The 22,585-nt window shown below is 54.9% G+C and overlaps 4 protein-coding genes across 6 annotated transcripts; 3 read left to right on the top strand and 1 right to left on the bottom strand.

Moving 5' to 3' along the window:
• The first annotated feature begins 35 nt into the window (after nt 1-35).
• On the top strand, nt 36-2,607 carry GPS2 (G protein pathway suppressor 2). The gene is made up of 11 exons (XM_084762766.1): nt 36-186; nt 326-488; nt 760-869; nt 937-1,049; nt 1,160-1,239; nt 1,316-1,398; nt 1,693-1,846; nt 1,931-2,020; nt 2,110-2,189; nt 2,266-2,361; nt 2,445-2,607. The coding sequence occupies exons 1-11, from the start codon at nt 58-60 to the stop codon at nt 2,526-2,528; spliced, it is 1,182 nt and encodes a 393-aa protein (XP_084618892.1). The 5' UTR covers nt 36-57; the 3' UTR covers nt 2,529-2,607.
• A 95-nt stretch (nt 2,608-2,702) lies between these two features.
• EIF5A (eukaryotic translation initiation factor 5A) lies at nt 2,703-7,274 on the bottom strand. Of its 3 annotated transcripts, XM_084762770.1 has the most exons (7): nt 7,109-7,258; nt 6,288-6,381; nt 5,122-5,307; nt 3,883-3,987; nt 3,604-3,735; nt 3,431-3,504; nt 2,703-3,302 (listed from the first exon to the last, which is right to left on the bottom strand). In XM_084762770.1, the coding sequence occupies exons 3-6, from the start codon at nt 5,284-5,286 to the stop codon at nt 3,442-3,444; spliced, it is 465 nt and encodes a 154-aa protein (XP_084618896.1). In that variant the 5' UTR covers nt 5,287-5,307; nt 6,288-6,381; nt 7,109-7,258; the 3' UTR covers nt 2,703-3,302; nt 3,431-3,441. The 3 variants fall into 3 exon arrangements, with proteins under 3 accessions (XP_084618896.1, XP_084618895.1, XP_084618894.1); XM_084762769.1 differs by lacking the exon at nt 6,288-6,381 and having other exon boundaries at nt 7,109-7,274; XM_084762768.1 differs by lacking the exons at nt 6,288-6,381; nt 7,109-7,258 and adding an exon at nt 6,751-6,865.
• A 109-nt stretch (nt 7,275-7,383) lies between these two features.
• LOC311586652 (uncharacterized protein) lies at nt 7,384-8,246 on the top strand. The gene is made up of 2 exons (XM_084762771.1): nt 7,384-7,861; nt 7,894-8,246. The coding sequence occupies exon 1, from the start codon at nt 7,389-7,391 to the stop codon at nt 7,830-7,832; it is 444 nt and encodes a 147-aa protein (XP_084618897.1). The 5' UTR covers nt 7,384-7,388; the 3' UTR covers nt 7,833-7,861; nt 7,894-8,246.
• An 8,561-nt stretch (nt 8,247-16,807) lies between these two features.
• On the top strand, nt 16,808-22,535 carry YBX2 (Y-box binding protein 2). Its single transcript, XM_084762767.1, has 9 exons — nt 16,808-17,176; nt 17,814-17,877; nt 19,316-19,349; nt 20,157-20,246; nt 20,793-21,077; nt 21,257-21,360; nt 21,515-21,692; nt 22,002-22,084; nt 22,174-22,535. Exons 1-8 carry the CDS (start codon nt 16,903-16,905, stop codon nt 22,050-22,052), a joined length of 1,080 nt encoding a protein of 359 aa, XP_084618893.1. The 5' UTR covers nt 16,808-16,902; the 3' UTR covers nt 22,053-22,084; nt 22,174-22,535.
• Nucleotides 22,536-22,585: the final 50 nt, after the last annotated feature.

Genomic DNA, 22,585 nt, shown 5'->3' with positions numbered 1-22,585 from the left:
GGCACCGGTCTCCAAGTGCTTCCGCCATTCGTCCAACCCGCTGAGCCGGTGGCCGTCATGACTCCGGAAGGATTTACCCGGGCCGCCGGATGTGACGTGGGGCCAAGGCGCGCCGCAGGCCACGAAGAAAGCTCCGAGAAGGCGGGTAGGGGGTTGGCGCCAGGGCTGCAGGGAAGGGCGGGAGCGGTGAGCCTAGGAGCCCGCGCGCGCGCTGGCACGGGGGCTGAGTCCCGGGAGGGACCGTGGTGCCCGGGGCGGGGTGGGGGTGGGAGGTGGCTTCCGCCGCGGCGGCTCGCAGTCCCTCTGAGCTCCCGCTTCCCTGCAGGCCCCGCCTGAGGTGTGGCAGGCAGTGACAGAGCCGGGCGTCCACCGCCCCAGCGTCAGCAGCGGCACCATGCCCGCACTCCTGGAGCGCCCCAAGCTTTCCAACGCCATGGCCAGGGCTCTGCACCGGCACATCATGATGGAGCGGGAACGCAAACGGCAGGGTGAGCCCGGGCCTGGGCCAGAGCGGGAGGACAGACGGACACTCGGCCCCCGGTGCCGCGGCTACCCTCGGCGAGGCCGAGAGGGGGGCAGCGGCGCCTTCGGGGTGAGAGAGAAGAGGCCCAGCCTAAGTTCCAGAACCCTGGGCTGGGAAGGACCTTGGAGAGCACCTAATGAGCCCCGGGATGGAATAACTGGGCTTTGCTGGGTTTCAGTCTTAACACTGCTTATTTTCACTGCCTTGCCCCTTCCCCGATCTGTCCGATTCTTTAGAGGAGGAAGAGGTGGACAAGATGATGGAACAGAAGATGAAAGAAGAGCAGGAGAGAAGAAAGAAAAAGGAGATGGAAGAGAGAATGTCACTGGAAGAGACCAAGGAACAGGTAAGTAGCCCCTCGGGGCCGGCTCTGGCCTGGTCTTCCCTGCCGTTATCTGCTCACCCTCTTCCAGATTCTGAAGCTCCAGGAGAAGCTTTCAGCGCTACAGGAGGAGAAGCACCAGCTTTTCTTGCAGCTCAAGAAAGTTTTGCATGAGGAAGAAAAACGCAGGCGAAAGGAACAGAGGTGTGATCAGATAGCTAGATGTAAAACTGTGCAGGCGGTGCAGGTGACAAGAAAAAAAAATCTGTCCAACAATAGGGACACCTGACTGACCTGTCTTCCCTTCACTCCAGTGACCTGACCACTCTGACATCAGCTGCGTACCAGCAGGGCCTGACGGTGCACACAGGAGCTCACCTCCTGAGCATGCAGGGTGAGGAATAAGGAAGCCGCCTGACAAGAGGGGCAGCCTCCTCTTTCAGCATCATGAAGCCCCTCTCCCTTTCTAGGGAGTCCTGGAGGACACAACCGCCCAGGCACTCTCATGGCAGCTGACAGAGCCAAGCAGATGTTTGGACCCCAAGTGCTTACGGTGAGGGAAAGTCTTTGAGGATTCCCCGACCCCCAAAGACAATCTCTTATAATAAGCTCAGGCTGGCTTTGAAGTCACTAGCCAAGAATGGCCTTGAAATCTGGTACCTCCTGGGTGTCACCAAGCCCCTTGGTTTGTGTGCACGCCCTCCTTGCTTTCTCCCACTCTTCCTGGCGTCCCAGTCATTCAAGTACAAACATAGCCACCGTGTAGTATGTGAAGTGAGCCGAGCATAAAGACACACAAGCGAGCTTTTCCTATGTGTAGTGCTAACAGTCAGTTTGCACTTCCTAGACCCGGCACTACGTGGGAGCAGCGGCTGCTTTTGCAGGGACCCCAGAACATGGACAATTCCAGGGCAGTCCAGGGGGTGCTTATGGGGCCGCCCAGCCCCCACCTCACTATGGGCCTACACAGCCAGCCTACAGCCCTAGCCAGCAGCTCAGGGGTGAGTGTCGGCTCGCCTCAGACCAGAGAGGGAGGAGTATCAAGAGCACGCAGAGCTGATGGATGTCTCCTTCTCCTTCCTCAGCACCGGCAGCATTTCCTGCAGTGCAGTACCTGTCGCAGCCGCAGCCACAGCCCTATGCAGTGCATGGCCACTTTCAGCCCACGCAGACAGGTGACAGCTTTGCCCTGGGCAGGAGTGCTGGCTTCACTTGAGTCCTGTCACTCACTACCTGCTCACTTCAAACCCCCCTTCTCCCCTAGGGTTCCTCCAGCCTGGTGGTGCTCTGTCTTTGCAGAAGCAGATGGAACATGCCAATCAGCAGACTGGCTTCTCCGACTCAGTGAGTATGGAGCCTTGTCAAGGTGCTAGGATAAGGGGAGCCCCAGGATGCCTGAGGTCAGCTCTGCCTCCTACAGGCTTCACTGCGGCCCATGCACCCCCAAGCCCTGCATCCAGCCCCTGGGCTCCTGGCTTCCCCCCAGATCCCTGTGCAGATGCAAGCAGCTGCAAAGGTAAGGCTGCTGCCGCTGCCCCTTCTCCTGTGCTTAGTCCAGTGAACGCCCTCCCACTGACGACACACTTTTATCGCCATCAGTCAGGCTTCGCCACTGCCAGCCAGCCTGGCCCCCGCCTCCCTTTCATCCAGCACAGCCAGAACCCACGATTCTACCACAAGTAACCAGATAATTCCAGCCCCTCTGCCCTCGGGGTGAGGGTCTTACTGTGTGCCCCAAATCAATAAAATGTACCTACCACCATACCTGACTGCTGTGCTTGCTTCTCACCTAAGTGGGCGAGGGAAGGGGCTACCAAGAGCATATTTTCAGTCAACAAATACACAACTGAGTTGGGCTTCATATTAAACTTGTAGTTTTATTCAGGTTTGATTTTTAACAAATGTGTCAGGGAGAGAGCCCGCAGGAAGGGGTAAAGCCCATGGGGGCAAGGCCCTCCCAGATGCCTGAGGAGGGAGCGTGTCCCCTCTCTCCACCCCTAATGGGGTCTGGAAGAGACGCAGGCAGGGAAGGGGGGCTGGTCCCCAGTCTGTACAAGTGGTACTTGGGGGTGAAGGACTGGAGAGCAGGGGACCAGACCAGGGGTGGATGAAGGACACAAGACCATTTGCCAGGATCCAGCTTTCTGATTCCAAATTGAATTAAAAGAAAAAGGGGGAGGGGGGGAGCCTAAGCCACAAGCAGCACCCAACTCCTTCCCTACCAGGGCTTGGGTGGGAAGAGGTGGGTAGCTTCACCAAGGCCATGGCTCCCCCATTCCTGGCCAAGGGAGCTAAGTGAAGGGCAGGGTCTCCCCGACAGTTTGAAGGGGTGAGGAAAACCAAAATAAAACATCAAATAAATTGTATAGGAGTCCAGCCAAGGGCCCAGCCAGAGCAGACCTGGCTGGGGGAGGGGCCTCTATAGGCTCAAGGATCACTGCTGCCATCGCCGTCACCCTGGGCAAAAAAAGAGAAAGAAATCATATTTAAGATAGGACAGTAGCAGGGAGAAAGGACCAGACTAGAGGGCACCATTAAACCGACTGCACAATCAGTATTAAGGACAGGAAGGCTGCCACACTCACCTAGGAGCCAGTTATTTTGCCATGGCCTTGATTGCAACAGCTGCCTCCTCTGTCATGGCAGACAGCACCGTGATCTGGAAAAGCAAGGAGGAAAGTCCAGAGATGCCTTGACTCAGGGAGTTTTCAAGCTTAAGGAGCAAAGCAGGGGTGTGCAGAGCAGGAGGGTGTCATACCAGGATCTCCTCGCCACAGTCATACTTCTGCTCGATCTCCTTGCCAAGGTCTCCCTCGGGCAGGCGAAGGTCCTCTCGAACCTCCCCACTGTCCTGGAGCAGGGAGAGGTACCCATCCTGGATGCCAATCAGCTGCGAGAGAAAGCAGGACCAACTAGAGTGACAGCAACCTCACTAAACATCCTCTCCCACCAGAGCTCCTGTTCCTCTCAAGCAGGTCAACACATACCCATCCCACCCTTCAGAAACCACTAAACCATCTTCATCCCAAAACCATACCTGGAAGTCATTCCTTTTGATGTTGGGGACATCCATATTATGAGTTGACGGGCAGATATCTTCATATTTCTTCCCAGTAAAAATGTCAATACCAACCAGATGGACCTGTGTACATACATCACAAAAAGAAGCCCAGGAAATCACTGACACAGGAGATAAAGGCTAAGGCCAATGGCTAGTAAGAAGTCAGCACAGCACGTTACAGCGAAGATCAAGGAATTAGAAAGACACACTAAAGCCTTAAAGCCCTGAGGCTACAAGACCACTGCCTGGGGCTGTCAAGTCATCTGCATGCAAGTTACCAAAACTGCTGACAGGGCTGTCAGTCGGTAGTGTTTGCCCAGCATGTACAGGGTCGTATGCTTGGTACCACATACACCCGTGTGTGCTGGCACATGCCTGCAGCCCTAGCATTAGAGAGCAGAGGCAGGAGGAGGTTCAAGCCTGAGGCCCACTGGAATACACAAGACCCTGCATTACTGTACTGGGGGAGGGCGGGGTCCTAGTTCCTAGGACAGTTACATAATGGGCTAAGATAAGTAGAAGAGGCTGAGAAAATGAAGCAAAGGCATGTAAAAGAGATCTTAAGAAAATGACCCGGGGGACGTCAGAATGAGCCACACAGCTGTGTTCAAGGAAGACCAGGGGAGCACACACTGTGGGGATAGCCTAGTCATGAATGCCAAGTCAACAAAAAATAGAAAACCACCAGGGAATAAATGATTAAAAAAAAAGGCAAGGATGAGGCTGAACTTCTAAGACAGGGACAGTCTAGATGAAGAGACTGCTACAAGTTAAGTAAGCCAAGGAACAGAAAGTCAGCAGGCAGCCAGAGCAGGTCAGAGGACACGAGGTAGATCAGAACTCCAAAGGGAAAGCCAGACTGCAAGGAACAGAAGTGAAGTAATCTGAGAATTCAGACTGAACCTCAATGCTGCCTGTGTGTCCTTACTGGAAAACTCTTGGACAATAGGCCAAGGAGAAAAGACATGAATGTCAAGAATATGAAACGGAATCCAAAGCATAAACGGCTGTGGACAGAATTCCACAGACCAGCACCAAGAGGGGGAAAGGGAGGACAGAACGGCGGGCGCCCTGGGAACAGGCTGGGAACGGGAGTGAGAGCTGGTGCTCAACACAAGGACCAGACAGCAAGAAGGGCCAAAGCCGACAGGTGGCTGCGCAGAGCTGGGGCTGGGGCGCTGCGGGGAAGACAGGCTGTAGAGCGGTGATGCTAACCTTGGCATGGCCATGCTTGCCAGTCTTCGAAGTAGACATCTCGACGATCTTACATGGCCGGCCTTTGAGCACCACAAAACCATTCTTACGTAATGCTGAGCACTGCATTGGGAAGGTGGCCGAGGCCCCTGCATCTCCTGTCTCGAAGTCCAAATCATCTGCCATTTTAAGAGGCTTCGATTCCAACTAAAGCCAAGAAGAGAACTGGGTCAGTAAGGATGGGTTACAGGACCGCTCACCGGCCCGCTCCTCTCACCACTGCTCCACGCCCCTTAATTCCATCACCCACCTAAGTCAAGCCCACGCTCCTGCTCTGAAACTGGAGTTGAACATACTGAAGAGCTGGTATATTGGGGGGAAAGGCTGGTTCCCCCGTGGGCCCCCCGCCCAGTGAAATCTAAAGTTGTGGCTTGGGAAAGGAAGCCTCCCAGGCGCTGGGTTGAGCAAAGGGCTACTTCCCGGGAGGGGTAGGACTCAGGTGTTACTTGCCACCGAAACCAACCACCCTCTCTTCCCCACACACTGCCAGGACTATAATTAGGTGAGCAGCTATGAGCCAAGCTGAAGGGCGGGGCTAATGAAGGGGTGGAGACGGAGGACAAGGCCCCACCTAGCCGTAACATCGCCCCCCCACCTCCACACACGCCAGTCATTGGGGTACAGGAAGCCACACAGCCTCTTTGGGGGATTCCCGCCTCTAACATGCACTTGTAGATGCCGTCAAAGGGGAGAAAGTCGTTTCCTAAATGACCCCACTGCCAAACACCTCATCTCAGTTCCCGAAGGGAACTCAGCCTTTTGTCAATGGCCCTCCCACTTTTCCCAGGATGCACCGTTCCTGTCGGCTTTTCAGGCCCAGCCTGTACAGTCAGTAGAAAGTGGAGGAGTGAGGGGTGGTGAATGACAATAAAATGAAAGCAAAAGGTTGGTAGTAGTAACAGAACCAGTACTAGGCTGGTAGAGTTAAGGACTCAAACAGTAACTCCCAAACCAAACACAACAGGAAGGCAGTGGCAAGGCGAAGAGCGAAGAACACCGCAGAGGGAACTACAATTCAGTACTTTCAGGCGCTATCGGCATGGGCCGAGAAAAGACTTGAGCTCCAATCCAATCGCCCTCAGTTTCCCCACTTTTCCCGGTTTCCCAAGCAAAGCAGCCCCACTTACATCTGGCTGGACGTCTCACTTCACATGAAGGCTGGGGGATGAGCGCCAGAGGCCCATGAGGCTGGGGAGCACTAACATATGCCTGCAACGGGCCCTGCGGGATGATCGAGACCCGAGGCTAGGGTCTCTCCCGCACGCCAGAATCCAAGGCTCCGTAGAAACCCCCCCAAAAAAGGCCAGAGCTCCCGGCGCTGGGGGTTGCCGGCTCGCGCCCACCATGTGGTCGCCCGGGGCTTCCGGTGGCCCGGGCCAGGGGGGAGGGGTCCCGTGCAGCCATGCGGCCCCGGTCCACGTTCGGCCGCATGGCCTCGGACCCCGGGGGCAGCCTCCAATGGGGAACACTTCCGGTGGTGCGGCCGCCCCTGCCCCAAAGCTGCGCCAGGCCGGGCCATGCCGCCTCCCCTCCCCCCGCCGGCCGCCGGCCCCCTCCGCATGCCCTCCACCGAGCAGCCCCCTCCCCCACCTCACGTGGCCGCCAGCGCCGGTCCTCAACGGAGCAGGAACCCCCGGCCCCGGCCGATCTGGCCCGCGGCCCCTCGCCCCGGCGTGGCCGCCTGGCGGCCTCTCCCGCGTGGCGGCCTCGCGGCTCGCCGTCCCCCGCCCTGCGTCGCTCCAACGTCACCCGGCCGGCCCCAACCGTCACCCCTCGCGCCAACCGGGCCTGACGCCCGCCTCCCCGAACCTCGCGCCGCTCCCTGGCCGAACCCATGCGGCCGCAGCCGCCGCTCCCTTCTGCCCCCCTCCCCAACCCCCTCGCAGTTCCGTCCCCCGTCCCCGGTCTAAGCCGACGCTGCGCGCAGGCGCGCCCTGCCCGCCCTCACCTCGCGCGAACGCACTGACTCGACCCTGTCCGCTCGCCGCGAGCCCAACCGCTGCCTCCGAACCCGCTGCTGCCGCCGCCGCCGCCGCCGCCGCCTCTAGCGCCGCCGCCGCTGCTGCACACGGGTCTTAGTACGCAGGCGCCGACTCCCCACTGACCAACCAAGCAGCCCTATGACAGCCGCGCAGGCGTGCTAAGCAGCGCCGCCACCGTCCGCCCCCGCACTGCGCAGGCGCACGGGCCCTCCCCGCGCTCCACCCTCTCTCCCACCCACCCAGCCGATGACGCGCACGCGTGGCCCCGCCCCTTCCGCGGCCGGAGCGCGTCCAGCCAGTCGGCAGTGCGCAGGCGCGCCGGCTTTTTTCATTCCTTCTCCCTCCTCTCCCCGCTACCGGGCAGCCTGTGCGGCTGCGCAGTACGCGGCCCTGCGCTCCACACCCTCCGGGGACACGCCTGGGACTCAGCGCATGCGCGTTGGCGGCCCCGGCCGCCCCTTCCACCTCAGACGTCGTCCCTACGCTGCTGCGTGTGGAGCGGACCACGCCGCTGAGCTCCTGCCGCGCCCGGCGCGCATGCGTCCGCCCGGCGCCCCGCCTCGGCCCGGCCTGGGCTCGCACCCTCGCCGGCGTGCTGCGGGAGCTGCCCTGCGGCCGGCCGCGCTCCGCACGTGCTCGCATTGCTACGGTCTCGGCGTCGCCAAACTTTACGCAGCTCGTGTGCTGTAGTTTCTGTGGAGAGCCGGAGCCGTCCGTCCCCGCCACCATTACATGGCGTCCGCGTTCGTCCTCCCAAGTGGACTCGGTCCGAGGCAGTGTCCTGTGTCTCCGGAGAAGGGTGGGCAGGCCCAGGAGGCCGACGCTCGTGCCTGGTGGTTACACAGAGCCAGTTTTATTAAGTTTGTGTCCAACACAGTTGGTCTGGGAAGTTTATGATTCTAGTAATGTCTAAATTTGGGAGACGAAAGAAGGAGAATTAAAAACTAAAATAATGCAGCCGGGCGTGGAGGCGCACGCCTTTAATCCCAGCGCTCGGGAGGCAGAGGCAGGCGGATCGCTGTGAGTTCGAGGCCAGCCTGGTCTACAAAGTGAGTCCAGGACAGCCAAGGCTACACAGAGAAACCCTGCCTCAAAAAAAAAAAAAAAACCTAAAATAATGCAATGTTAAATCGGTTTGACATTATCTAAATCACTAAAGATGAGAATTTTTACCCCTTAGAAGAATGCTGACAGTGCTCAGCATGCTGTGATGGCACACGCCCTCAGTCCCAGGAAAGCCAGTGAGTTCAACGCCAGCCTTATCTACACAGGAAATTTCTGTCTCAAAAAAAAATCTGATCTAGACCAGGCTGGCCTTGAACTCAGAGATTCATCTGCCTCTGCCTCCCAAGTGCTGGGATTAAAGGCGTGCGCCACCACACCTGGCTTGAGATATGTTTTTATTTTTGGTTTTCTGAGACAGGGTTTTTCTGTGTAGCCTTGGCTGTCCTGGAACTCACTCTGTAGACCAGGCTGGCCACCACCCAGTAATATGTTAAACATAAAAGAGAAAAGATAGTCTGGAGAGATGGCTGAATGCTTAAGAGCCTGGAGCATCTCACAACTGCCTGTAACTTTGCCTTCAGGGTATCCAATGCCAAAGGCCTCTTCAGGTACTCAAGCACGTGCACATACACACACACCACACACACAGGATTAAAAATACTTTTTAAAAAGTTTTTTTCAAGACAGAGTTTCTCTTGGAACTTATTCTACAGGTATGTGCTACCAACACCCAGGTTAAAAAAACTTTTTTTTTTTTTTTTTGGTTTTTTTGAGACAGGATTTCTCTGTGTAGCCTTGACCATATTAAATCTTAAAAAAAAAAAAAAAAAAAACCAATACATTAACAAATGAAGATGGGTGCAGTGGCACACATTTTTAATCCTTGGGCTCTGGAGGCAAGGAAGTAGAATCCAGCAGATGTCTGTGAATTCAAGGTCAGCCTGGTCTACCTGACTAATTCTAAGCCAGTCAGGGCTAGCTACATAATCAAACTCTGTCTAAAAGAAAACTAGTAGCCAGGTATGGTGGCCCACGCCTTTAATCCCAGCACTCAGGAGGCAGAGGCAGGTGGATCTCTGAGTCCTAGGCCAGCCTGGTCTACAGAGTAAGTCCAGGACAGCCAAGGCTACACAGAGAAACCCTGTCTCAAAAAAAAAAAAAAAAAAAAAAAAAAAAAAAAAAAAAAGGAAAAAAGGATACTAAAAAGACTCATTTGTTTTGTTTTGGTTTTGGTGATGTTGTTGGTTTTGGTGTTTTTGTTGTTTGTTTTTTTGTTTTTCCAGACAGTTTTTTTCTCTGTAACAGCCCTGGCTGTCCTAGACTTGCTTTGTAGACCAGGCTGACCTTGAACTCAGAGATCACCTGCCTCTGCCTCCCGAGTGCTAGAATTAAAGGCATGTGCCATCACACCCAGCTAATAAAATAAATCTTTTTTAAAAATCTAATTAAGCTGGGCGTGGTGGCACACACCTTTAATCCCAGCACTTGGGAGGCAGAGGCAGGTGAATAGCTGTGAGTTAGAGGCCAGCACGTCTACAAAGTGCATTGAGGACAGCCAAAGCTACACAGAGAAACCCTGTCTCAAAAAAATCAAACTAGGGCCTGGAGAGATGACTCAGAGGTTAAGAGCACTGACTGCTCTTCCAGAGGTCCTGAGTTCAATTCCCAGAAACCACATGGTGGCTCACAACCATCTATAATGAGATCTGATGCCCTCTTCTGGCCTGCAGGGCACTGTATACATAATAATAAATAAATATTTTTTTACAGGTCAAATTAGAGCTGAAGCAACTGGCTCAGTGACTAAGACATTTGCCACTAAGCCTGTATATTCTACCCCAAGAACTCACATGGCAAAAGGAGAGATATTAACTCCTGCAAGTTGTCCGCTTACCTCCTCATGAGCACTGTTTTACACACACACACACACAGAGAGAGAGGATGTGTAATCCCAGCACTCGGGAGGCAGAGGCAGGCAGATCTCTGTGAGTTCGAGGCCAGCCTGGCCTACAAAGCAAGTCTAGGATAGCCAGGACTACACAAAGAAACCCTGCCTTGAAAAACCAACCAACTAAACAAACAAACAAAACAACAACAACAAAACTCAAACAAAAATTAGAAACCAAAACCAACCAGCCAGATAAAAACTGTTGCTTTTGCTAGGCACAGAGGCTCACACCTGTAATCCCAGTACTCAGGGAGGTAGAGGCAGGTGGATCGCTGTGAGTTTGAGGCCAGCCTGGTCTACAAAGTGAGTCCAGGACAGACAGGGCTACACAGAGAAACCCAGTTTCAAAAAATAAAAATAAATAAGTAAATAAGCAAACAAATACAGGGAAGGCCCTGGGTTGATCTCTAGCACTGGAAAAACAATAGGAAGAGATGATAAATTTCCCAGTGACCTCTTTCCATGATTGCTGCAGGCACCAGATGACCTCCACCATCTAAACCATTGAGTGGGTAGAGTGCTCACTATATTGTAATAATTCCCTGCTATTATGAACAAATTGACTTCTAAAAGCTGTGGACAACAACAGGCTTAGAACCTATCATGTGAGGACAGTGCTAAAAACGCATCACTGGAGGAGGAACACACACACACACACACACACACACACACACACAGTCCATGCTTTTCACTTCAGGTTTGGGAGGCAGAGGCAGTGGTGCTCCAGGCTTCCAAGCTAGCCTGGGCTATATAGTGAGAACCTCTCTCCAAAAACAAAAAACAAAAAAGGGCTGGAGGCAGGTGGATTGCTGTGAGTTCTGAGGCCCGCCTGGTCTACAAAGTGAGGCCAGGCCAGCCAAGGCTACACAGAGAGATCCCATCTCAAAGGAAAAAAAAAAAAGGGGCTGGCGAGAGGGCTCAGGGTCATGAGCACTTGCTGCCTTTGCAGAGGACGTGTCGTTCGGCTGCCAGCACCCACGTGGTGACTCAGGAAAGGCTGTCATTCTAGCTCCAGGGCTCAGACACTCTCTTTGGCACTGCCAGAATGTAGGCAAAACACACATTAAACCCCACTAATTAATATAAAACCAAAACAACAGAACCCAAGGCCTCTAACAGACATTAAGCCTGCCTTGGTCTTATTTTTCTAGAACAGGGAGGAATACATTTCTATTGCATATTACTACTAGTTAAAAAGAAAAAAATGAAGCCAGGCTTGGTGGCGCACGCCTTTAATCTCAGCACTTGGGAGGCAGAGGCAGGAGGATCACTGTGAGTTTGAGAACGGCCTGGTCTACAAAGTGAGTCCAGGACAGCCAAGGCTACACAGAGAAACCCTGTCTCAAAAAACCAAAAGCAACAAAACAAAACCAAAGACAAACAAACAACCCAACAAAAAGAAAAAGATAAAAAACAAACAAACAAAACAAAAGCCGGGCATGGTGGCGCACGCCTTTAATCCCAGCGCTTGGGAGGCAGAGGCAGGCAGATCGCTGTGAGTTCTAGGCCAGCCTGGTCTACAAAGTGAGTCCAGGACAGCCAAGGCTACACAGAGAAACCCTGTCTCGAAAAAAACAAAAACAAAAAAAGAAAGAAAAACAACATGACCCCCAGTGGTGCAAGCGGTTAGCGGGAAGTACTTATAGAAAGACAGTTGTGAGACAGAGGCCCCAGAAAGAGGTGGGTGGGGGCATCAGGGCCCGGAGGGGACTCCATGCCAACCAAGGAGGGTGGAGAAATGGTGAGGCGTTGGCAGGGCTCCCGCAGATCTAGGAAAGGCAGAGGTGAGGGCAGCTAAGACGTGCGTGGGAGGGAGGGAGGGAACAGGAGAGGGTAGAGGCCATGGGCTGGGCCAGTCCAGCCGCTGAAGAAACAGGAAAGCAGCTATTAAAAAAGAGAGAGCGGCCGGGCGTGGTGGCGCACGCCTTTAATCCCAGCACTCAGGAGGCAGAGGCAAGTGGATCGCTGTGAGTTCGAGGCCAGCCTGGTCTACAAAGTGAGTTCAGGACAGCCAAGGCTACACAGAGAAACCCTGTCTCAAGGGGGAAAAAGTGTGAGCCACCACACCCGGCAACACTAGCTTTTTTTTTTTTAACATTTATTTATTGTATTTATTGTATATGATATGCCTTATCTGCAGAAGAGGGCACCAGATCTCATTACAGACGGTTGTGAACCACCATGTGGTTGTTGGGAATTGAACTCAGGACCTTTGGAAGAGCAGGTGGTGCTCTTAACCTCTGAGCCACCTCTCCAGCCCAACACTAGCTTTTTAATTGTTGAAATATTTAAAGTAAGCCGGGGGTGGTGGCACACGCCTTTAATCCGAGTACTCGGGAGGCAGAGGCAGGCGAATAGCTGTGAGTTCGAGGCCAGCCTGGTCTACAAAGCGAGTCCAGGACAGCCAAGGCTACACAGAGAAACCGTGTCTCAAAAAACCAAAAAAAAAAAAAAAAAAAGTAAACCCCACCAGTCCTCACTTTGTTTTGCTAAGCTTTGGCATCCAGGGAGCTTATTCTAAAAACCGAGGCTCAGAGGAAAGGCTAGGGGTGACAGGACTGCTTGTGTTCGCACCCTGAGAACCTAATTCTGTGAGCGGGAGGAAGAGGGCGCTCAAGCTGGCTGCGCTCAGGGCGGAAAGGCTGCATAGAGAGGGCAGCGCTCAGGGGCCGGGGGGCCGGGCGTGGGGTCGGGGGTGGGGTCGCGGGGGAGGAGACGGGAAGGACTCAGGGTGACGGACACAGGTTTGAGAGCTATCAGGAAGTGGGCACTTGAGGCCAGTGAGACGGCTCATTATGTAAAGGCGTTTGCTGCAAAGTTTTCCCACCTGCGTCTTTCCCACGAGACGCACATGGTGGAAAGGCAGCTGATTCCTGCACCGGGTCAGCTGGTTTCTACATGCACTCTGGCGTGTGCTCCTCCAATAAGTGACTGTAATGTCGGGGGGGGGGGGGGGGCGCGGGGAGCGGGGGGGGGGGGATGTGTGCAAATGCACTGCATGCTTGCAGAGCCTGAACAGGCCAATAGAGGGCGTCGGGTGCCCTGGAACCAGGTGAGCCACCACGTGGGTGCCGCGAACCAGATCCAAGTTTTCCTGCCAGAGCAGCAAGCACTCTGAAACGCAGAGTCATCGCTCCAGCCCCTAATAAATGTGATTTTTTTTTCTCTTTTTGAGGCAGGGTCTCTGTATATAACAGTGGTTTCTCATAGAACTTATTATGTAGATGAGGCTGGCCCTAAATTCACAAAGATCTATTTACTTGTGCCTCCTGAATGCCGAGATTGAATGTGTGCACCGATAAACCTAGCTAATAAATATAAATTTTAATAAACTAAAAGGAAAGTGATCACCAAAGCCAGAGACTAAATCAGATGCCCTACAGTGATAGGAGAACACAGTTAGCCCTGAGATGGTGGAGACGCTGAGACCCGTGGAGAAGCAGCCGTACAAAGAAGGCTGAAGGGTGGGGAAACTTGCCTTGTGGACAAGGTGGAAGCAATGACGACCAGTTAACCACTAGACCGAGGTAGGAAGGTCAAAAGTTCAAGCTCTATCTAAGTTTCAGAAAGAGTTAAAGATTAGCCTGAGCAGTGTAATGAGACCCTGTCTACAGAAGAAAAAAAATATAGAAAAAATAAATGAGAAAGAATGCTGGGGAACCAAGCTCATTGGGAGACTTAGCCACAATCTCCAAAAAGTTAAGAAAACAAACAAACAAAAAATCAAAACAAAATGGTAAGGCATCCACAACATTTCATTGAAAAAGAAAGCCTTGAGGCAGGTGGATCACTGTGAGTTCAAGGCCAGCCTGGTCTACAAAGTGAGTCCAGGACAACCAAGGCTACACAGAGAAACCCTGTCTCAAAAAACCAAAAACCAAACAACAACAACAACAACAAAACAACAACAAAAACCACACCTTTGCTTCATGGTGGCAGGCATCTTTAGCCCCAGCACTCAATCAGCAGTGGCAGGTGGATTTCTGAGTTCAAGGCCAGCCTGGGCTACAGACTAGGATCTTATCTCAAAACAGCAACCAAAATAAAAACCAATTAAACAATTTGAGGTAGAGTGTTTGCCTAACATGTACCCGGCCCAACACCACAACCCATTTTTATTTTATTAAAAATAGTTTTAGAAGCTGGGAGGTGGTGGTGCAGCCTCTCAGCCCAGCACTTGCAGGCAGATAGATCTCTTTGAGTTCAAGGCCAGCCTGGTCTGCAGAGTGAGTTCCAGGATAGGCAAGGCTATACAAAGAGACGCTCTCAAAAAAACTACAAAAAGTAGTTTAGGCTTCTTTTTACTTTATGGGTGTTTTGCCTGCATGGATATATGTGCATCATGCAGATGCCTGGTGCCCAAAGTAGTCAGAAGAAGGCACTGGATCGCTCGGAACTGGAGTTGTAGATGGCTGTGAGCTACCATATGTGCTGAGAACTAAATCCAGGTCCTCTGCAAGAGCAGCTGCTGCTCTATCACCCGAGTCAATTCTCTGCTCCCCCCCTCCAAAAAAAAAAAAACCCTCAGAACTTTATAAGTGATAGCCAAACCTTCTAATTGAGCTATACTCCCCCGTCTTTGCCAGTCTAATTTTACTATTAAAATGGCCCACCTCAAAAATAAATAAATAGAACGGCCCACCTCTTGTTATGGGCTTCCTCACATCGCCCTTGGAATCGTGATCCAGTCCACACCTGAACTCCTCCTCCTCCACACCTTTCACGCCTTTGTGATTCTTCTGTCCCAGCAGCGAGGTCTCTTGATTGCCTTCCCCAACCGCGATCTCTCTTGGAGGTCAGGGCTAGAGGCAGGTAGGTATATGGTACTTAAAGAGTGGAAGGAAGCAGCCATTTCTGTGTCCCTTACGGCCTCACTGGCGAGATGGTTGTTTTCTTGTCTCTTCTCTTTTTCCGTTCACTATGCCTGATTCCCTAGAAATCAATTCAGAAAGGGCCGGAGCGGGCAAGTTTGGGGAGTTGGAACTCTAGTGTGGAGTTGACTTAGGTGGGATGCAGCGGCGGCCAGCAGAGGGCGCGCTGGGACAGGGAGAGCCGGTACAGCGGCCGTGCCTTGCGGACCTGCGCAGCGGGGCAGCCGTGCTACTCCTGGGGGCGAAGGTAGGGTGGGGGGTGCTGTACCATAAAAATGGAACTCTGTAAAAACATCGCCCCGTGTCCTCTCATGTGGAGGAGGCGGCCCTCGGGGAAGAGCGACTTAGAGCCGTCTACAGGTTGGGAAGCATCAACACCTATTCAATAAATTGATTGGTGGTGCAATGCTCCCAACATCAGGATTACTACATAGTTCTTACTGCTGTGGTGTTTGTTGCCCAGTGTGTGTATCAAAGGAAATAAACGGTCAAATATGCATCACATTTTCTAAAATGTCACGATAAGATAGGATTCTTTGAAAGGGACCCAACCCCTGAGAGAGACAAAGCAAGCAGGTTCTAAGCAAACTGCAAGTACAAGGCCGGTGAGCCAGGCTTGGGGGGTGGGGGGTGGGAGTTGGGGGGATCCTCTGCGGTCCCGAACCTAAGAAAATCTGAAGGTACTCGGTGAGAGACTTCAGAACTGTGGCAACCGGGTCAGGGGTCCCAGGTTACTCAGAAGCAGCTCTAGAGAACTTTCTGGAGCAAACATAGCTTGTCCTTTGGTTTGCCTGCTTTTGTCTGTTTTGGGTTTTCCAGACAGGGTTTCTCTGTGTAGCCTTTACTGTCCTAGACTCGCTTTGTAGACCAGGCTGGCCGCAAACTCACAGCAATCCACCCGCCTCTGGGTGCGCCACCACGCCAGGCTCGGTTTGCCTGTTTTTAACACATAGCCCTGGCTGCCTCAGCCTGGAATTAATGGTGTGCGCTACCATAACCAACCTGAAAAGGAGGTATCTTAGCTAGGGTGTTGGTTACATGTATGGATATTAAAACTGGGGAAAGAGCTACACTTTAACTCTGTAAACTTTTTTTTTCCCTTTTCTCTTGAGACATTGCCTCTCACTGTCCTGAAACTCACTCTATGACCCAAGAAGACTTCTAACTGGAGGCAATGCTGCCCCTCGGGAGGCAAAAGCTGCCTTTTCTTTTTTTTTTTTTTTTTGTTGTTGTTTTTTTGTTTGTTTCAAAAAACCTAAAAAAACGAGAGGCTTCTGCTTGCAATAACCACCCTGACTGCTCTGGAGTGTGCGGGGGGCGGGGGGGGGGGCGGCGTTCTGTACCCTGAGCGGTAGGGGCTGGAGAGTCCGGGCACCGACCATCCGAAGACACCCACCCGCCTCCGGCCCCGCGCGGGTGGTCAGGGGCAACCACGGAGGCTCGCCCCCGGGCCCCGCCGTGCGCGCAGAAGCCAGGTGGCCGTTGGGGCGTCACCAGCCGGTTTGATTTCCCGCGGCCGGTGGAAAGGGGCGGAGGGGGAGGGGGAGGAGGGGGAAATGAGTCCCTGACCAATGGGGTGGGCCGAGCGCGTCACGTGAGGGAGCGGGGGCGGGGCCCAGGTGTGCTTACCGGGTTGCGGGCGGGGCCCGCAGCTGGGGAGCGGAGCCCAGGGGGCGGGGCCGGCGTGCGCGCCTCGGGGTTTGCGCGCCCGGGATTGGCCCGCGGCCGGGGGGCGGGGCCCGAGCGCGCCGCTACAGCCCGCTGCGATTGGGCCTCGGCTCGGCACCGGCGGCAGGCGTGAGGGCGAGGCTCCGGGCGCGAGGACCGAGCCGGGTGGCCGGTCCGCGAGCCGGGGGGAGGGGCCGGGGCGGTGGTGGTGGTGGCAGCGGCGGAGGAGGAGGCGGTGGCGGCGGGGGCCGGTACTGGACCCGGCGGGATGAGCGAGGCGGAGGCGGCAGTGGTGGCGACAGCGGCCCCCGCGGCGACGGTGCCCGCGACGGCGGCAGGGGTGGTAGCGGTGGTGGTACCTGTGCCCGCGGGAGAGCCGCAGAAAGCAGGCGGCGGGGCGGGCGGCGGGGGCGGAACCGCCTCTGGCCCCGCTGCTGGGACCCCCTCAGCGCCCGGCCCTCGCACCCCTGGCAACCCGGCGACGGCGGCCTCGGGGACTCCCGCGCCCCCGGCCCGGAGTCAGGCGGACAAGCCGGTGCTGGGTGAGGGGAGGGGCTCGCGCTAGGGCGGCTCTGAGGGTCGGCGGGCTGGGGGAGGGGCAGCAGGGCTTGGAAAGACGAAGGTAGGCCTGGCCCAAAAGGACCAACTGGTCCGGGAGCTGCCGAACAAACTATTAGTGGATTCCCCTGGAGGGAGAAGTCCTGCCGCACTTTCCAGAGCAGGAGGGCGGGGCGGAGCGGACAGGTCCAGCTAGAGCCTTTGGTAGGAAAATAAAAACCTCAGGGCCTGACCACGCCCCTGTTGGAGGGACACTTGGTGTAGTTGACTTCGGTTCTCGTTAGGTAACCGCCTGAGCTTGAGAAGAAGCAGGTACAGTGAGGACCCTTAAATTTGGGGTGGCTAGGAAGGCCGATGAGCTTTGTGCCAGGTTCGAGGCGGAAGACCTGAACTTAGTAGGATGTGAGGAACGTGGGTTTGAACGCCTGAATCCTCTGTGTTAGTGATTCATTCCACTGAGTAGAGCCTGGGTAAGAATAATTGGACGCCCCAGTGAAATCTGGTTGGCTCCCAGCTTATCAGAGAGGCAGGTTAGATTTTAGCTGAGTTTTCTCTCAAAGCTCAGCCCAACGCCATCTCTTTCCCCCATCTTACTATCCTCACTGCATCTCTGCCTGGCAGCAATCCAAGTCCTGGGCACTGTCAAATGGTTCAACGTCCGGAATGGTTACGGATTCATCAACAGGTATCCAAGGAGCCCAGGGAGGGGGAGGAACAGGGTGTCTTTTCCCGAACTGGCCTGTGGGATTGGACACCTTATTTCGTCTCTACCACGGCCCTTGGTTTGTGCTATCCAGCTGAGGCTGGTTGAAAGTCTTTAACCACAGTGCTGACTGGCAAGATGAAGCTGCCTACCCATCCTCAAGGGCAGCGGAGGATTAATGATCCAGGAACTTGGCAAACCTGACCCTGACCTTCTCAGCTCCTCTGTCTCACCTTCGGGCGTTGCTTCATTATTTTTAGCTTGCTGTGTGCCTTTTGGGGTAGAATGTTTGGGGCTCCTGGTTGAGGACAACACTCAGGACACCTTCACAACTTCTCTCCCTTAAAGAGTTCATTTGAAGGCGGGGCGGTGGTGGCACACACCTTTAATCCCAGCACTTGGGAGGCAGAGGCAGGTGGATCGCTGTGAGTTCGAGGCCAGCCTGGTCTACAAAGCGAGTCCAGGACAGCCAAGGCTACACAGAGAAACCCTGTCTCGAAAAACCAACCAACCAAAAGAGCTCATTTGAACCAGCCTCACCCCCTCCCCACCACACATAGGACTGAAGCTGGTGTGTGTGGTGCGGGAAAGCTGCCTGCCCAGCCAGAGACTGCTGCTTGTCTTCAGCCGGCAGCCTCGCCCCTTCTGAGCTCTGGGAGAGGCTGCAGCAGATTCTGACCAAGTAGAGCCAGAGCTCCTCTACTCGGCCTTCCCTGCCCAGGCACCCTGCCCAGAGCAGGCCTCCCGGGAGCCTCAGTTCCCTCTCTGCAGGCTGACCTTTGTGCAGATCTGAGTTCTTTACAACATTTGTTCTGGGGAAGGCGGGTTCCTGAAGGAGTTCCTCCTGTCCCCTGCCCTGGTCAATAGGAGCCATGCCCTTCCACCTTTGTTCAGTTTCTGTAGTGAGCTCGCGGTTCACCTTCAGGCTGAGGGGGAAGATACAGCTTTGCGACTGTTTGGAGAATGCCCCTAGCACGGCGTCCTTGGCTCACAGCTGTATATACCCCTGGCTCTAGCCCTGCCTTCGCTCTCCTTGAGCAGAGAAGGAAGGAGCCTGTGGAATTTTCCAGCCCCAACAGGGGTTGAGGGGAGGAGGGGACATTGGCCAGGACAGTTACACCCAGCACCAGCAGGTTCTGAGGTGCCCCTAAGGTGGAAGGTGCCGCTGTACTGGCTCCTTCAAGGTGCCTTTGCTGCCTCCTCCTACCTGTTCCTTATGAAGCCCAAGCTTTTCACTGAGGACTTACAGCACCCTTCTCTTTGCACCAGCTTTCGGGGCCCTTCTGACTGCTCTTCTTGCTCCCGGGGTCCCATCATCCCCCCAGGGACTGGGACGGTGGAGAGGATGGGCCCATCTTGGGAATGGGTACCCTGGGAGGCCTCGCCTGTCACCCCGGTAACCACCCACCCTGTTCTGCAGGAATGACACCAAGGAGGATGTCTTTGTCCACCAGGTAAGAGCTAGGTTGGCTTTGTGAGGGGAGCACTGGCCCTCTCTTTGGAAGCCTTTGGCACAACACATAGCTGCACACAATAAGCTTCTCTGGCTCTTATTTCACAATGGCCTCCCGGCTGCCTCAGGTGCCTGTATGAACCACCATCAGCCCCACTCTCTTTTGAGTTGCTGAACAGCTGTCAGAATTGTGTGTTGCCTCAGGGCATGGCGTGCTCACCACCTCCTGGGACCTGTTAACACTACAGGAAGGAATCAGGAGGGGAAGGCCAGAGACACTTGGGTGCAGTGAGGCTCAGTGTGCCAGCAGCATCACCTGAATCCTCAGGCCCCGCCCCCAAGCCTCGGAATTAATGAGATTTGGGGCTGGGGCGGGGCACTCTGTTTTAACACGCTCCCAGGTGATTCTGATCCTGGCTAGTTTGAGAACCACTGCTCTGATTGGTGGAGAGCGCTCAGTGGGACTGAGGTAAGACGCACAGTGTGCTTTACCCACTTTACACCTTAAGACGTTTCTGCCTTTGTTTCGCTTTTGTTTCCATTTTTTGAAGTCCTTGAGGGATGAAGGGGGAAGGGAGGACATCGCGGGAACAGTGGTGACTTTCCCCTTACTAATACATCGTTTCTAATGGCGGTGTGGAGCTGTGCTCCAGACCCCTCCCTGCTACTCTGATCACTTTCTTGTTCCACCCTTCAGCCCTCGACTCCAATAAAATGTCACAGAGTGGCGCTGGGTGGAGGCTAAACTGGCTCAGGGATCCTGGTCTCGCTGCCCTCACCTTTCTCATGACTTTCCCCCCCCAACCAGACAGCTATTAAAAGAAACAACCCCAGGAAGTTTCTGCGAAGTGTTGGAGATGGGGAGACTGTGGAGTTTGATGTCGTGGAAGGAGAGAAGGTTTGGGAGCTGCTGCTGTGGGGTGGTGTTGGCCAGGACTGTGGGGGGGTGGCCTGCTGGGCAGCCTAGGCTTTGACCCTCCTGGCGACAGCTCTGCCCCTGGCTGTAGGAATGGGGCTGTGCGCTCACCTGGACGCGGCCGAGTGCAGGGCTGCTCTGTGAGAGTCCTAAAGAGTCCACCTCTGTCACCGGCCAGTGACGTCTGGGTCTCTTTAGTTCACCAAGCACTTCATGTCTGTTTCCTACACGGGACCCTCAGCCAGTCCTCTGCAGTGAAGGAGGGCAGTGGCTCTATCTCACCCCGCCCTGTCTTTACACGCTGGGGGGATGTGGCAGTTATTTCTAAGGACAAGTTGTCTCTTCTCAGATGGGTACACACTCCTTCTGCGGCCCCTCGGGGAGGGGAGAAAGGAGGAGTGGTTGTGAGGAGCCACAGGATAGAGGACTTGGGCCAGAAGAAGGGGGACACCAGTGACCTGGCAGGTTTGTAAGTGCCGAGTGCTTGTCATCAGGGCGAGTCCTGATTGCTCCTTTCTGCCTCCCCAGGGTGCAGAAGCTGCTAACGTAACTGGGCCTGGGGGGGTGCCAGTGAAGGGCAGCCGCTATGCGCCCAATCGACGTAGGTTCCGCAGATTCATCCCCCGGCCTCGCCCAGCTGCCCCCCCACCCATGGTGGCAGAGGCTCCCTCGGGTGGGACGGAACCTGGCAGCGAAGGTGAGCGGGCGGAGGACTCAGGGCAGCGGCCCCGGCGACGGCGCCCACCACCTTTCTTCTATCGAAGGCGGTTTGTGCGAGGCCCTCGGCCCCCCAACCAGCAGCAGCCCATAGAGGTGAGACAGTTGCTGTCCAGGAGCTAGCTCTCCACGTTCTGGAAGGAAGTGGGGAGTTGTGAGGGCAGAGACCATAGGATCCTCACAGGAAGGAGAACTGAGAGCTAGCAGGCCCGAGGATGACCTGGCCGGGACAGCAGGGGAGCTCATGCCGCACCTGGGCCGTTCTGTGTTTCCAGGGCTCCGATGGGGTAGACCCCAAGGAGACAGCCCCATTGGAGGGCGACCAACAGCAAGGAGATGAGCGGGTGCCCCCACCCAGATTCCGGCCTAGGTACCGAAGGTAAGACTGCTCTGTTTTATCTTCCTCTTGAGGGTCCAGTGTTGGCCCATGTGAAAAGGACAAGAGCTCTAAGAGCATGGGGTTGAGAAAACAGAATCCTGGGAAGGGAGTCTGCCTGAGGGTTCTCTGGTCATGTCAGACTTTCTCTTTCTAGGCCTTTCCGCCCCAGGCCACCCCAACAACCTACCACAGAAGGTGGGGATGGCGAGACCAAGCCCAGCCAAGGCCCCACTGATGGCTCCCGGCCTGAGCCCCAGCGGCCACGAAACCGTCCCTACTTCCAGCGGCGTCGGCAGCAGCCTCCTGGCCCCCGGCAGCCGATAGCCGCAGAGGTGAGCTGCCCAACTCTTGGTGTGGGAAAGGCCAACATCAGTTCCCTCGCTCTGTCCTTTTCCTTTGCTTCTGATTCTGGCTTTTTGCACCTGTCTTTCTTGTCTCTGTCCTTCTGCCAGCCTGCTGGGCCCGCCCCACACACATGGCACTCACAGGAAACCCCCGCACAGGCAGCCAAGCCCAGGCCGCCCTGTCTGTGCCCCCTCCACCCCCAGCGGTTGGGGATGTGACTGGGAACTGTGGGAAGGGATGAGAAGAGGAGAGTAGGAGGCTGTAAGCGAGTCTTAATGTCCTGCTGCTCTCCTTAGACCTCAGCACCTATCAACAGTGGGGACCCCCCCACCACCATACTGGAGTGACTCCAGCTCAGGACACCCAGAGCTGCCATCTGGTAAGTGCTGAGACTGGGTGCTGCTAAGTCCCTCTTTATGATTTCTCTCTCTCTGGCTTTTCCAATGATTGTCTCTTTTTTTCTCTTAGGTATCTGCCCGTTTCCAACTGACTCTACCCAGCATCCTCCTCCCCCCTTTCCCATAATTCATGACATCAAAACATCGGCTTTTCCCTTGAGACTCAGGAGGGCCAAAGCAACAGCCTTTGGCTTTTTTCTCTTTTTTCCCCTCTCCCCTACCAAGGGTTGAAGGAAGGGGTCCATCCTTATTGCTCAGAGGCGCAGCCTCCTCCCCTAAGTCAGGCTGAGAAGGAACCAGCCAGCTCTTACCTCCTCCTGATTGTTTTTCTTTCCCACCCATTTATTTTTTGTTTCCCTTTGACCTCCCAACACCTCTGAAGCCATTTTATGTCATGTGCCACCTGAGCCTCCAGTAAAAACAAAAGCAGGCTTTCTTGTTGTCTTGGCCTCTGCCTTTTCTGTTTGAGAATGAAGACTCAT

Source organism: Acomys minous, assembly GCF_964271855.1.
Source record: "Acomys minous genome assembly, chromosome: 16".
Taxonomy (NCBI): Eukaryota; Metazoa; Chordata; class Mammalia; order Rodentia; family Muridae; genus Acomys; species Acomys minous.
This window is presented reverse-complemented; position numbering and strand designations above follow the sequence as displayed.

Coding starts and splice junctions, on each gene's coding strand:
- GPS2 (XM_084762766.1), top strand. CDS start 58: ATGACTCCGGAAGGATTTACCCGGGCCGCCGGATGTGACGTGGGGCCA. Junction 187..325: donor TGCAGGGAAGGGCGGGAGCG/GTGAGCCTAGGA, acceptor GCTTCCCTGCAG/GCCCCGCCTGAGGTGTGGCA. Junction 870..936: donor TGGAAGAGACCAAGGAACAG/GTAAGTAGCCCC, acceptor ACCCTCTTCCAG/ATTCTGAAGCTCCAGGAGAA.
- EIF5A (XM_084762769.1), bottom strand. CDS start 5,286: ATGGCAGATGATTTGGACTTCGAGACAGGAGATGCAGGGGCCTCGGCC. Junction 3,736..3,882: donor TCAAAAGGAATGACTTCCAG/GTATGGTTTTGG, acceptor TTTCTCTCGCAG/CTGATTGGCATCCAGGATGG. Junction 3,505..3,603: donor ACTGTGGCGAGGAGATCCTG/GTATGACACCCT, acceptor TTGCTTTTCCAG/ATCACGGTGCTGTCTGCCAT.
- LOC311586652 (XM_084762771.1), top strand. CDS start 7,389: ATGACGCGCACGCGTGGCCCCGCCCCTTCCGCGGCCGGAGCGCGTCCA.
- YBX2 (XM_084762767.1), top strand. CDS start 16,903: ATGAGCGAGGCGGAGGCGGCAGTGGTGGCGACAGCGGCCCCCGCGGCG. Junction 20,247..20,792: donor ATGTCGTGGAAGGAGAGAAG/GTTTGGGAGCTG, acceptor CTGCCTCCCCAG/GGTGCAGAAGCTGCTAACGT. Junction 21,078..21,256: donor ACCAGCAGCAGCCCATAGAG/GTGAGACAGTTG, acceptor CTGTGTTTCCAG/GGCTCCGATGGGGTAGACCC.